At 39.1% G+C, this 14,076-nt stretch overlaps 1 protein-coding gene across 17 annotated transcripts in view; it reads right to left on the bottom strand.

Moving 5' to 3' along the window:
• Window positions 1-539: 539 nt before the first annotated feature.
• Window positions 540-14,076, bottom strand: part of MBNL1 (muscleblind like splicing regulator 1) — a 155,447-nt gene continuing 141,910 nt past the window's right edge. For 10 of the 17 annotated variants that reach the window (XM_069975448.1, XM_069975451.1, XM_069975452.1 and 7 more), the window contains 3 exons: window positions 11,715-11,809; window positions 9,376-9,450; window positions 540-7,038 (listed from right to left, as the gene is read on the bottom strand). In XM_069975448.1, the coding sequence (XP_069831549.1) occupies window positions 9,394-9,450; window positions 11,715-11,809 (152 nt within the window). In that variant the 3' untranslated portion in view covers window positions 540-7,038; window positions 9,376-9,393. The remainder of the gene's footprint in view (window positions 7,039-9,375; window positions 9,451-11,714; window positions 11,810-14,076) is intronic. The other 7 variants (XM_069975454.1, XM_069975455.1, XM_069975456.1 and 4 more) reach the window with 1 other exon arrangement.

The following is a 14,076-nucleotide window of genomic DNA, read 5'->3' as shown; positions in this document are numbered from 1 at the left end:
ATACCCTTAATATAGTTCTTTGTCTGTGATATTTAAACATGCAGTTGTTTGTTCGAGTAATGTATGGATTTACTTGATCCATGACTACCTTTCAATGGCTGACGTATATCTGCGCTGCTTGTGTGATGCTGCTCAGGCAGACGTGGACCAGTGGGTCTGTATCTTTAAGTCGTATGATCTCCGAGTAATGGTTTTATCTGCCCAGCTAAAAAATCCTGGCAAACTACAAGCTGATCACATAAAGCAAAGCAATCTTTTTAGGGGGTATGGAGTGCTAACTCTGTGCCACTTTGCAAGCAATTTTGTTTAGCCTGTCATTTTATACGCCTTAACAAAACCCCTTGTAATTATAGACATTTTTATTCAAAATAAGATCTTACTATAATACATGTTTCTCTCTTTATTTTGACTATATACAGAAGTGCAAAAAGTCAACTTCTCCCTATCCTTTCCGACATGCAAAATTGCAGCATAATCAACCTTCAAGAGTTTGCACACTCTTACTCTCTACGTAAACTTTGAATATTTGGATTATCAAAAAAAAAAAAAAAAAAGTCCCTTGATTTATTGATTATGCAGCTTATTTATAACAAGGCCTGATATTCAGGGATTTTTTTCCAAAAATATTAAAACAATATCTTAACATTTGAAATGGATACAGTAGAAAATAAACTTTTACTCTAATATCTAGGATCTATTTTCTCAGAACTAATTACAAAACAAAATAACTCATCAAAATATTACCTAATTGTCTGCCAGGATTGTTGCCGTAGCAACAACATAATACCTTGCTTCTAATGATTACATAATATAAGATATCCATACAAAAGGTCTTTTGTTCTCTTAGTGAAAACTAACAATGACTGATATTCTTACATTGTAATATTAAGTCAGTAAAATAGAAATCATTTCTTTAACAATAATACAAATACTTATATGACAATACATGTAAATTCAGAACTGAGTATGGTATGAAGAAAAGAAAACGAATTTTTATTCTTTTTTTTTTTTTTGTATTTTGAAAAAAGTTTTCCGTAAAACCTATGTCAACGAAAGAAAAAAAAAGAGAAAAAACTACACACTTAACAGTATTTAAAAATGAAAACATTCTAATAAATGTATGAAATTAAAAATTACATTTTAACGAGAGAAAAAAAAATTCTATTCAATGATGTAAGTAATTATCATAAAATGCAAAGTCACTGAAACTTTCTTAACACAACTAAAATTACATTGGTTTGGGTTATAACCCGTAATGTAATCTAAGGCTTTAATAGATGCACAGTACAATCATTTCTTCTCCAGTCCTATACCAAAATCATCTCTTAAAGTGATTGTTATATCATGTATCTCAATCCTAAGCATCTGTGACTCTGAGGGTCCTGCAGCCAGGTGCAGGTCCTCAGCAATAGGATGAAATGGATGAACAGATCATAGAATACTATATTAGATTACATAAAATATTTTGGTAAAAGAAGAACTTTGTCAAGGTTGAAATATATAGGTTTTGCTGTCAGGTAATGCAATGCATAGGCTGGATCATGGGGGAGGAATGCACAGATCCTATAAAAGTGTGGACTTACTACTTTGGCTTTAGGCCCGATAGAAGCATATGTTATGCAGACACAAAGCACTTTGTAGGAACGGCAATTTATCAAGAATTCCCAATTCCCGCTACAAAAAACTTCTTGCAATCTGTCTCATTCTGGTATGTAAAAGTAATATAAATGAGTCTCCTACTTAAAGGGAACCTGTCAGTAGTTTCACACTGCCTAAACCACAGGCAGCATTAAACATCCACAGGCTTCCTTGTCCCAATAAGCTACTGTCTACTCTGTATGGTTGTGCTGTTTCAGAGTACTCATAGTTGTAACTCAGACCAGGAAATGGGCTTGGAGTCATTGGGAGGACAGTCTATTGGGACTGGATGATAGATCTCTCTCTCTATTTGAGTATAGATATGTCAATCAGGATTGGACAGGGTTTCATCAGTAAGCCTCTGGCCAAAAAGAAGCCCCACTAAATATTTGCATGGTGTGAATGAAGGAGATGTAAAGTGCACTTTAATACTAAAAAGGTGTATTTTATGATTTGATCCTAATATATGAGAACGGTTTTCGGATAGGCATCAGAAGTATACGGGCCCATTCAGTCACTGTGAGCCTCCGGTTTCTACAAAGAGCTTGTTTAACCAGATTATTACTGACCGTCTGAACCCAATGGGCCATTGCATCTGCCTCAGTTTACCTTAGGCCCTTGTTTTTATAAGATACATTGTCTTTATCTCTGAAGGTTCTACAAGATGGAATAAACTGGTACTCACCCTTCAGGCTCACATTTCGGTTATGTTCGCACAATGTACTTTTTATGAAAAGAGCGGCCGTTGTTTCACACAATGTACTGAACAACGGACATTATTTGGCTACGGCCATCGAAATACTGATCATGTCAATTATTTTTAGCCGGTGTTCGTAGACTTGAATCTAATTTTCATTTAAAACCATGGGCACTGTTTTTAGTGCCAAATAACGTCCGTTGTTTACACAGAACATAGTCTAAATATGTACTGAATGTGAGTAGGCAAAGACAAAGCCATGAACCACAACACCTGCCCCATATCATTCTCTGTCCTATATTACTATAGGGAATAACGACTTCATTAATATATCTTAATCAATATATAATGGTCACTTCACCAGCCGATGCATTGCACATGTACCCACAAGCAAAGTACAAGGTTAATCCACATATTACAATAAAAATTTATACATCAAATCTGGAAATTGCTGAGAAAGGTCATTTTGCTTCTAATGAGTAGAACTGGGCATGAGTTTACTAAACCTTTACAATACCATAGCTGTAACAACTGTATTCTGACATCACAGAAATTGCTCATCGTTGAATGTACACAAGTGACCAGTCTTTAAAATAATCTTACATAGTTAAATACACCTTTACTGTGTTTTAGCATATATATTATATGTGACTCTATATATTTACATACAATCATAAAAATTCTAAAAGTTTCTCTCTATATTTAGGTTAGTGCATACTGTATGTAATGTACATACTAGGTGTAATATACTAGTATTCTTTGATGAATCCTCTGCTATATTGTACATTTTCCTGTATGGGATATATACACTCACCGCCCACTTTATTAGATACACCTGTCCAACTGCACGTTACCACTTAATTTCTAATCAGCCAATCACATGGCGGCATTTAGGCATGTAGACATGGTCAAGACAATCTCCTGCAGTTCAAACCGAGCATCAGTATGGGGAAGAAAGGTGATTTGAGTGCCTTTGAACTTGGCATGGTTGTTGGTGCCAGAAGGGCTGGTCTGAGTATTTCAGAAACTGCTGATCTACTGGGATTTTCACGCACAACCATCTCTAGGGTTTACAGAGAATGGTCCGAAAAAGAAAAAACATCCAGTGAGCGGCAGTTCTGTGGGCGAAAATGCCTTGTTGATGTCAGAGGTCAGAGGAGAATGGGCAGACTGGTTCAAGCTGATAGAAAGGCAACAGTGACTCAAATAGCCAACCGTTACAACCAAGGTAGGCAGAAGAGCATCTCTGAACGCACAGTACGTCGAACTTTGAGGCAGATGGGCTACAGCAGCAGAAGACCACACCGGGTGCCACTCCTTTTCAGCTAAGAACAGGAAACTGAGGCAATTTGCACAAGCTCATCGAAATTGGACAGAAGATTGGAAAAACGTTGCCTGGTCTACGTTGCCTGGCCTGAGTCTCGATTTCTGCTGCGACATTCGGATGGTAGGGTCAGAATTTGGCGTCAACAACATGAAAGCATGGATCCATCCTGCCTTGTATCAACGGTTCAGGCTGGTGGTGGTGGTGTCATGTTGTAGGGAATATTTTCTTGGCACTCTTTGGGCCCCTTGGTACCAATTGAGCATCGTTGCAACGCCACAGCCTACCTGAGCATTGTTGCTGACCATGTCCATCCCTTTATGACCACAATGTACCCAACATCTGATGGCTACTTTCAGCAAGATAATGCGCCATGTCATAAAGCTAGAATCATCTCAGACTGGTTTCTTGAACATGACAATGAGTTCACTGTACTCAAATGGCCTCCACAGTCACCAGATCTCAATCCAATAGAGCATCTTTGGGATGTGGTGAAACGGGAGATTCACATCATGGATGTGCAGCCGACAAATCTGCGGCAACTGTGTGATGCCATCATGTCAATATGGACCAAAATCTCTGAGGAATGCTTCCAGCACCTTGTTGAATCTATGCCACGAAGAATTGAGGCAGTTCTGAAGGCAAAAGGGGGTCCAACCCGTTACTAGCATGGTGTACCTAATAAAGTGGCCGGTGAGTATATATATATATATATATATATATATATATATATATATATCAGCTCTAAATGAAGTTGTTGGAGAAGATGGGAGTAGCAGCGTTTAGTTATAGAGTAAGTGCATTCGGTGACAGGATCGTCATCTATATACCTTTAGAATTCTACCATACAATAAATGCTCTATATGTTCCTTTTAGTATTACAGGGGTCCATTTGTCATTATAGTTAAAGAACTGATAATACTAGCCCAGAATAGATCCTTGCCATTGCTGTAAAATATATGCAAAGACAATAAAAAGTGCTAATTGGATCCTTAAGCGTACGATTTATGATTGGATAAAGCATTCAGAATTATAGTGCACATTCACCTTTAAGGAACTAAATATATTAAAGCATATATACTGTATTATCCCTGCCTATAAGTTTTCCTAAAACAAGTCTGTTGTAATGGTTCACAAATGTGTCCTGATAGTAAGTGGACATAGTAAGTGGACTGTAGCCCAATACGTGGGAAAAAGCTTGTTCTAAGGATCAATGGAGGCTTAAGAGATAATAATGTTAAGGTATATCTAAGCAAAATTCCACAATATTATTAGATGGGAGTGCCCTTTAATTTACTAAACTACTATCACAATTGATTTGTTAAGGAAGAGTAGAAATTTTTAAATAAGTGTCAGCAATGTAGAGTTTACGTTTCTATTGCCTCTATGCTCATCAGCAGAATACAGACATGATTCCCAATGGGCCGTCTCCCAATCTAACTTCTCTGATCTATTATTGGATCCCACCTAAATGTGAGTCTAGTAACAAGTATGTGGGCCAAATTCTGACATGTTACTAGTACACTATAAGGCCTCGTTCAAATGTTGTAGGACAGCGGCTGTTTGTACATTGCTGTGTTGCAGAACAGCTGCTGTCTGTGAAGTTCACCCCGGCTGGTACTGCAGTACCACCCGGATGAACATCACTTCTTTGGAATTGGAATGCGGGCACATTCGGGTGTGCCCACATTCCAATTAACCATCGGAGACAATGTAAAGTGTGGACGGAGCCGGACCTTACATGGTCTGCACAGTCTATTTAGTGCGGCCGCTATTCAATGATCAGCGGCCGCACAAAATTAACATGTCAGTTTTATGTGCAACCGCTTGGAATCCCAACCAGAGCATATACAGAGTGTATACACTCCGGAAGTGATTCCATAGAACATAATGTCATTTGACACTTTCAATAAATAGCTGTTGTTATTTATTGAAAAAATACAGTGTGTGATCAGGGCCTAAAGGTGTAGGTTCTCTGGAGGCTAACCTATTTTTTACATGGCAGTAATTGCCAAACAAGTGATAGGTGAGTTTTCTGGGATATCACATTAATATCTCTTTTTTACATTTGGGGTCTGACTTGGGCCCCCAAATGATTAGCAGAGGACTAGGGCATCTGCTGAACCCCTACAGATCTATAATGTTATAGCCCAGAAAACCAATGTAATTAACCACTAAAATTCAGTAACAGAACCTAAATTTACTTCCTTTAGTATTTTGTCATCATATTAGACTTATAAATTACTTTGATCTCTTAAAAGCTTTGCTCTGTTCTGCTGCATATGGAAGGTAACAAACCTGTGTGAACTACCGTGTACAGCACATTACATGTCCGCCCACCATGGCATCTCCTGTTTTCTCTGGCACACTTGTTTAAAACCACATAAAGGGATGGCATTTCTATGATGTCAACTTCACGTGTTTGGTTTAGGTAAACTCATTTCTGTGATCTGTGAATTTGGCTTTGGGAATCTAACAGTGCCTATGACTGATCCATTGTAACATAGAAAATGTGGTTTTTCTGCATACAAAAAAAAAATATAACACTGTTGAAATAATACTCTATAGTGATGTACAGTCAATGGCACTTCATGGGCACAAATAATACCATACTTAAAGCCTTAATGTGCTTTAAAAACATACACAGCTGTGGTTTGCTTGGCACATTCATCTGTGTCAGACCTCTTGTCGCCTCTTACAATCTAGAACAGGAAAAATATCTTCCTTATAAAACTAGTTTGCATGCATACTCCCACCTACAATGGCAAATTAGACAAGGTGCACCTTTTGTTATTTTGTAAACCTTGAAAGAAAAAAAACAATAAAAATTATAATCTTGGTCTAAAGACGTACCAACACGTTGTAGATTACTAAGTACAACATAGCCTGAATTTTTACCTTGGAAAGCCAAACATACATCAGATGTCTATGGATACTAAGAGACAAAGACGTAGCTAGAAGAGGTGTGGCGGGGTAGGTGCCCTCCTGCTTAGTGCCAGGAAGGTGCCAATAAGCCACTCTGACCAGGATATTTATATACAGGGCTGGAAGCAGAACATGTAATCCTTGCCCTAAATGAAGAAAACTCTAGCTACACCTCTGCAGAAAGACGTATGTGTGCAAACCACTGAGAAAAGACAGGATATGTTGTATTATGATTAAATAGAAATTTCACTTTAGCACAAATATCAAGAAAAAAATGTACAAATCATAGACTGTAATATGTGTAATGGGATCCATATTGATCTTGGCATTACTCAGCATGCAGGATGAACGTGTGTCACTGTGGGCAATGCTGTGTTTCTTTGTACTGTATGCATACTATGGCTAATGGCCTTGGCCTGTACTTTCTTCAAGTTCCTTGTCTCCTTAGCATAACCTATAAAGAAAAAGACATAAATGGTTAATGTTAAGATTGCAACCAGGGAAATATCATGAGTCTGGTCCTGATTACCACATTTTTTTTCCAATTCATTAAAACTTTACTGTATATTACAGGATTTTGCTCAGAGGAGGTAACGCTGAAAATAAAATAGGGGATCGATGTTTGATTTTCTATGGAGATTATGGATAGTAATGGATTGTATTAATGGGGATTGGATCATTGTAATACATACAGAACTTAAAGGGAATCTGTCACTAGGTTTATGCTGCCTTAAATGAGGGCTGAACAAATCTGTGTATTACTTACATCATTTTGTTCAGCCATTCTCCTAATATGCAGGAGAATAGGATTCTTGCCACACCCCTCCCCCCGCCCTTCAGCTGATGATTGACAGTTTACTGCCTATACACAGCATGGATAGATAACTGCCAATCAGCAGCTGGTGGACGGAGTTTTCTGCTTCTCATGAATATCCAGGACTACTGGGCTCATGCACATAATGGAGAGGATTACTTATTGTCCATGTTGCTCAGGGAAATATATCTGAATCAGCTGCACAGAACAATGTAAGTGATACATCATTCTGTTCAGCTTCTCTGTCACTAGTTTATGCTACCCTGAGATAGGACACATAAACCTACTGACAGAGTCTCTTTAACTGTATACATTTGGAATCTCATAGCCCCATATTACTGTACTTCACTACCATAGTAGTCAAAAAGTTTAACTAAAGTAAAACAGCAATACTTCGAGGAAGCTGTCATCACTTCACTTTGCAAATGAATGTGCAGAAGGAAATGCAACAGGGAAGTCACTGGAAAAGGCTGTCAGTGCCAGTCCGGGGAAACTTACTGCAGGTGTATTTATAATGAATTCAAAGGGAATAGTATGCAGTTCCCTTGTGGGAGCTGCAGACATAAATGGGGTGGACCTGTTATGGAGACATTTTGGCAAATTTTGCCCATTAGGAGCACTGGGGGCATTACTTGGCTCTCCAAGGCACCATTCGGCCGGATCAGATGCTCGTGCTGACGCCTATTCCAGCCTGGCTGCCTAAGTAGGCAGGCTGAACGGGCCTCTGGAGGGTTGATGAATGGCCCATATGCTCCTAACTTATTAAGAGCTTGAGAAGACCGGTGGGAACTATCAATCCTGTTGATAGTTGCTAGAGATGAGCGAACTGCTCGGACTTTTGGTCCGAAAGCAGTTCGCTCTCTCATCATGCCTTTGATCCCGGCCGCATACTTGCGCACACGGGATATGCAGCCAGGATATTCCAGGGGATCCCTGTTGAATTCCCTGGAGTATCCTGGCCGCATATTCGCGGGAGCGCAAGTATGCAGCCTGGATCAAAGGCATGATGAGAGAGCGAACTGCTTTCGGACCAAAAGTCTGACGGTCCGCTCATCTCTAATAGTTTCCCTTCAGACTTGAATAGAACAATCCTTTTTTTTTTTTTTTTTTTAAACTGAACTCAAGAACAGAGGGACACAATCTGAGGTTAGCTGAGGGAAACATCAGAAGCAACATGAGGAAATATTACTTTACTAAAAGAGGAGTAGATGCTTGGAAGAAACTTCCAGCAGATGTGGTTGGTAAATCTAACTGCAGGATAGTACATACACCTTTCATACACATCGCCACTTATAGACACTGCTTGCTGTGCCTAAAAAAATAAACACCCACCTAGGCAAATGACAATACTGTAAGCATTGTTGTTAACTACAGCACAGAATGTACACTTTCTGGGCCAGATGTGACAATGCATACAGTATTAGGCTATGTTCACACATCCTGCAGTACTGGCTGGATGAACTTTATGGCCATAGTGTTCTTCCCAGAACTCCCCATAGGACACAATGAAGGAAGCGTCCGGAGCCGCTCGCTTCATTGTGTGAACTGAAAGGGTTTCCTACGACCGAAATTCGCTGAATTGCGGCCACAGAAAACTGACATGTCAGTTCTTTACGGCGGCACACGGAATCCGGGCCGGAGCGTATACGTTGTGTATACGCTCCGGCCAGGATCCCATAGAACAATAGGTATTGTTCCACAACGTGCAAAGTACAGGCGTTGTTGTCGATGGCTTTTGCGTAGTGTGAACATAGCCTAACATATCAAAGAATTTGTGTGGTTTTTCGACAGCTTTAAAATTCTTTGAACTGAAAATGGATTTGTCACATATGGATTATAAAGCACCAGTTCTATTACCCACCAATACAACCACATAACTGTGTAGCAGGATTTCTCCAAATCGATTCCAAACCAAATACAATCAGAAACAAACGAAAATTAAATGCAATATGAAAATTCTGAGATAATGAAACTTACTGCTTCAGGATATGACCTCTAGAGCTGTGTTACATACTTGTGACTACTCAGATGATCTGCAGATATTATGGGTATCTGTAGATAAAACAGGTTAACAATGAATTGAAAACATTTGCAGCCAACAATCAGCCATTTGTAGAAAACACAACAAAAGCCATTGACTTCTGAATACAGAGCAATAAGTAAAACATTGTGAAACTAAATGCTACAGTAGCAAACTGATGTTAAGAAATTGCTCAACAACTCTAAATAAGTGTCTGCAGCTGCGCAGGGAGCAGAACATTACAGAAAACGCATGGAGCTGTAATTGTTGGGAGACCCTCTATTGTTGGCATACACAAAGACTTTTATTGAACCCTAAATAGGATTAAGTAAGTGGGAACTAAGGCAAATTTAGTGTGATGATTTGTGGAAAAAATAATGTGGAATAATGGGGGAAATGTCAGTATTTTTCAGTGTTCTCCTGCTAGCTTATTAAATCAGTATTGCTGAAAGTTATCTCTCAAGTTTAAAAGTATAAATATTTTGTATATGCTATCATAATATTGATTTAAAAAAAAAATTGCACAGTATGGCAGAGACAATATATATATATATATATATATATATATATATATATATATATATATATATATATATAATATTTGTAGAATGTCATGGGCTTGTCAAGTGAAAGAGAGTGGTTTTGGCATATATTAAAGGGAACCAATTAGCACATTTATTAATTGATTCCCAGGGACTTTCCAGAAGGGTTTCCTATCATGTCCAGGGTTGCTGGCTCTGTAGCTTCATGTCATTAGAGGCCACTTTGCCTGTCAATCACTCCAACAGAGTACACTGACAGGCAGAGAGCAGTGACTAGTTGCAGCTTGGACACTGCCCAGATGACTAGTTCACGTCTCTATAAACAGTGCTTTCCGGGCCATAAAGCTATGGAGCCAGCAACCCCGAACATGATAGGAGACCCGACTGTGAGGTCTGTGCAGAATCCCTTGGAGCCTAACCAGCACAGATGTGCTGATTAGTTCCCTTTAAAGTGTGACTGTAATTAAAAAAATTTACCTTTTATAGAAACTGGGGGCTGAAATCCCCACTAATCACTAGGAAAAAGCTGAAAGAAGACTCCGGAGGCTTAATACAGTAGGAAGAGAGATACGGAGAGAAGTATTTAGCTAAGTGCTTCTGCCTGCTCCTTCTAGTGATTAGATACTGATATATTTTTGAGATGTCAAAAGTTTTGTTAAATGACAGTAACAATTTAAGTATTGAAAATGTAATGAATTTAGATGGTACCCATCACGACTTAAAGGGTTGATGATTGGTTCTGTAATTGACTCAAAAGTTTTAAGTGGCAAACAGAGTGGAAGTCATCTCTGCCTGGGACTACTGTGAACTTATACTGGAAGGATGTCTGGGCATTGTTTTGTTTTTGTTTTTTTCATAGATGACATGATACTTTGAGAACTGTGTAAAGCATCTGTGCTATTGTTATTCCATTGTGATTGTACTTGGTATGATCTAACAGCATATTTCTTAGCATAACTTCTAACACTAGCTTCTAACTTCTAATGAAGGTGAACCAGGCACCCTCCGCTCTTTTTGAATGCTTGAGAGCTCAACTTCAGTAACAAAATTGAAATCAATGGGAGACTTGAGCATTTTATGGCTCCCTCAACACTAATGAATACATACAGACACAAAAAAGACAATAAACAACTGCGAATATATAAAATGAGGGGCACACAGGCATACAATATGGACCTACTGAGTTCTATATCATGTATCTGTACAAATATATATATATATATATATATATATATATATATATATATATACATATATATATGAATGAATATATGCCACATCTTCACTTTTTTGCCCATAGTAGCCAGTTATTTTAAACTGTATAGAAACTAAACAAGGACTTTGGTTGCTTTGGGCAACAAGACATTTTATTCTTAGAAACATGTTCATTGTAGATATAGGGCAGCTGAACTAACCAATAAGAAGTTTTTGTGCATGGTCATATTCCATTGCGCTATCATTACTTAACATGTAATCCTATAGATCTCACACTAAGTTTTGTTAATAGCAATGATGTACAATTTGTTTTTTTGGGAAACTGGTCCAGCTTACTCATTTACTTTAGGTGATCTCTGTGTTGTTAATGGAGAATTCCTCCCTCCCTATGAGAATAGTTTTAATAGAAGATGTCACCAGCTCTAAACACTGTGAACAATAACAAGTATGCCAACAGGAGGGACGGTGAACATGGGGTTACTGTTACAAAGCACTGATTTAGAGTTGTTCTTAAGAATGGAAGCTGTAAATTAGCAAACCTGGTTGGCTGTGGCTGTTGCAGCGAAGGGAACACTTGTGGCAGATGTTGCTGCTGCAGACACAGTAGCCGGCGCTGTACCGTGCATCATGGGAACTTTCGGAGGAAAATCATATAAGCAAACATACAGAAGAGTGTAGCAGAGTGGGAACCATAGCAACAGGTGGCAGAACAATTTGGCATGGTATTTATTGCAGCGTGAAGCCACGTGGTGTAACATCATCACCAGCGAGTGGCATGCAGTCAAAGTGCAAAAGCAGGTCAGCATTCCAGGGGAAAGGAGGAAAGGGGTGGGATGAAAGAGAAAAAAAAGGGAAAATGTTTGTTACCATCAAAACAATGTACTCGTTATACACAAAGCTTCATTTATATCACTCTGAACCAGTAACAATTATAGAAAGTACTTCTATTATGTACACACAGGGGAGGAATACATCATGTGGCTTAACCATTGCTGCCAATAGTCAATAAAACATTAGCCTAACCAGCAAATCTCCGAATTTTGGATTTATCTGTTTTCTTTTATTTGCCCCCTCCCCCACAGAAGTCCTACAGCGTTCCAGTTATAAGAAAATATCATTATTCATGTTTAGTGGACAGGCTGAAATATCTAGGTTCGGCAACGTTCTTTGAACCTAAAAAGCTCGGCATTTGGCTGCAGAGGTTAGGTGCCACCCTAGGGAGTCCTGGAAAACATGGATACAACCTATGGCCTCTCCACTCTATACTAATCGTTAAACTGCACACATATAGTCGCTTTCCTATGTCCTTGTGTTAGGGTATTTTGCTTTCACCACATTAATTGGTCATGGGGCAAAGCTCACTAGACAGTGTCCTCTACAGTAGACTACCATCGTCAGTACATAACCCTCTCTTGTTTTCAAGGTGGCAGCCTTGGAAATACTATCATACTTCTAAGGTTTCTAATAACTGGAGGTACAATTTATAGAGGTTGGTAATACTGGGCCATATTTTTTAAACTTCAGTGACTCCTTTGCCAAAAGAAGAAAACCATAGTTCATCTGAATAAGACTATATTCACACTGGGTTCAGCATTTACAGTATATTTTCTGTAACAGTAACATATAAGATTTATATGCTGCAACTCAGAACGGCCTCTACCTCCCCAACCCCTCCCTGCCTTGTATGACTGTACAAAATTTGGCTTTCAGCACTGTGTCTTGGACATTACCCATGCATGCTAGAGGGATGTGGAGGAGGGAGGAGGCATGCATGCAGCAGCTCAGCATCTATGACTTTTGAGCTTGATTGAGTTTGAACATGATTTTATACCTTTGCAAATAGAAATCAGCTAGGAAGCATCATTTAATTTATCTACTATCTCAGCTAAATGTCCCTGTCTGCAGATTTGAGCATGATGTTGATAGGTTCCCATTAAAGGAGTACTCAGGCGAGAAAAAATATGTTTCAAATCAACTAATGTCAGAAAGTTATAGATATAGATGTGTAATTTACATCTATTTAAAAAATTTGGGGGGACATTTATCCAGCGTTTTTTACAAATGCCCCCGCAGCTCCGGAGCTCAGGGGATTTATGTAGAGGCGCATTGCCTCTACATAAATCCTGAGCGCATGGAGGTTTCAGTATTATTTTTCCACAGCAAAAATGATAAATGGGCCGCACGAAGAGGCCGCGCTTCCTCTACGTGCTGCCGCACCCCCCGTAACATTCCCTCTTCGCCCCTCTGGCGAAGGTGGCGCAGATGGGGCCGATGCGAAGAAAATATTCAGAAAATTACCCTATTCTCCGGAGCAGGAGCAAATCTCCATAGAAAACCTCTCCTGCTCTGGACAGTTCATGGCACACTCAGTGTTTTAAGACGAGGTGAGCAATGCTGAGTGGAAACCAATGGGCATGGTCTTTAGTTGAGTGCTTCTTCCCACTTGTTTTAGTGATTTGTGGAGTCTTAGAACCCAGACCCTCAAAGTCACTATGAGATGTCAAAAGTTCCCTTTTCAATACTTCCAGATCTAAAACCTTCTGTAGGTCAGATCCTAGCCCATCAATGCCATTGTTTAGCTAATGCTTGTTTGGTTTGGACATAAAGTCAACCAATAAGTTCTCTTACGCTAATTCATATTGCTTTTTATGTTTGTGCTCCGTGACCTTTGGGTTTTCACACCGTTCGGTCAGCAGCTTCCCCTACCTGCCGCATCTTACTGAGTGCTACTGGCCGGGTAGCACTATTTTTATTCCTCCAACCAATAAGTTAGTTGTGCCATATGATGGACGCCTCCGCTGTGTGCAGCAGCATTTACATTTCTTTCTATGTTATATACAAATGAAAAATGTATTTAAAAATGTATATCAAGAGAAATATAACAATGTATAATTCACCCAC

Source organism: Dendropsophus ebraccatus, chromosome 6 (assembly GCF_027789765.1).
Source record: "Dendropsophus ebraccatus isolate aDenEbr1 chromosome 6, aDenEbr1.pat, whole genome shotgun sequence".
In the NCBI taxonomy this organism is placed as follows: domain Eukaryota; kingdom Metazoa; phylum Chordata; class Amphibia; order Anura; family Hylidae; genus Dendropsophus; species Dendropsophus ebraccatus.
This window is presented reverse-complemented; position numbering and strand designations above follow the sequence as displayed.